Here is a 487-nt window from a genome sequence, read left to right as displayed (position 1 = left end):
AGCTGATCACGCAAATGCAAAGAAAGCTATGCAAGAAAGACACGCCTGTGAAACACTACCAACGGAGCTTCTCTATAGAGGATATGGAAAATGAACTGAACAGTCCCTTCTGGATTTTACGTCGGAAACACAACTGCGCAGTTATGTGTAAAGTACACTGATGCCGTAGTGCAAACAAACAAAATAAAAAAACTGGACAACGACAAACTATTTCGAAACTCCGTCCAATTGAGAGTCGCTCAAGTGATACCATTATAGCACGACATCTAGCGTCAAGAAAAGAAAAACGGAACGGTAAAATTGTGCTCGACACCAGAATACCTTAGCCCTTCAGGCACTATGTCGGAGTGAAACGCCATAATAGACGTAATGTACGTGGATTGCCGGCAAACAATGAGCTCCGCAGGTTGGTGTGAGCGTATGAAAATAGGTTAACTTCCTGTGAACTCAATCGCTCGCGCTTCCGTGACGACAGGTTCGCAACGCT

General features: G+C 44.6%; 1 protein-coding gene across 1 annotated transcript in view; it reads left to right on the top strand.

Annotated features, from left to right (window-relative positions):
- Positions 1-369: 369 nt before the first annotated feature.
- LOC119393894 (probable serine carboxypeptidase CPVL) overlaps positions 370-487 on the top strand; it is a 7,666-nt gene continuing 7,548 nt past the window's right edge. The window contains exon 1 of the mRNA XM_037661085.2: positions 370-406. Within this exon, the coding sequence (XP_037517013.2) occupies positions 370-406 (37 nt within the window). The remainder of the gene's footprint in view (positions 407-487) is intronic.

This window comes from Rhipicephalus sanguineus, chromosome 5, assembly GCF_013339695.2.
Source record: "Rhipicephalus sanguineus isolate Rsan-2018 chromosome 5, BIME_Rsan_1.4, whole genome shotgun sequence".
NCBI lineage: Eukaryota > Metazoa > Arthropoda > Arachnida > Ixodida > Ixodidae > Rhipicephalus > Rhipicephalus sanguineus.
The sequence above is the reverse complement of the archived record's forward strand: the minus strand, read 5'-3'. Positions and strand labels throughout refer to the sequence as shown.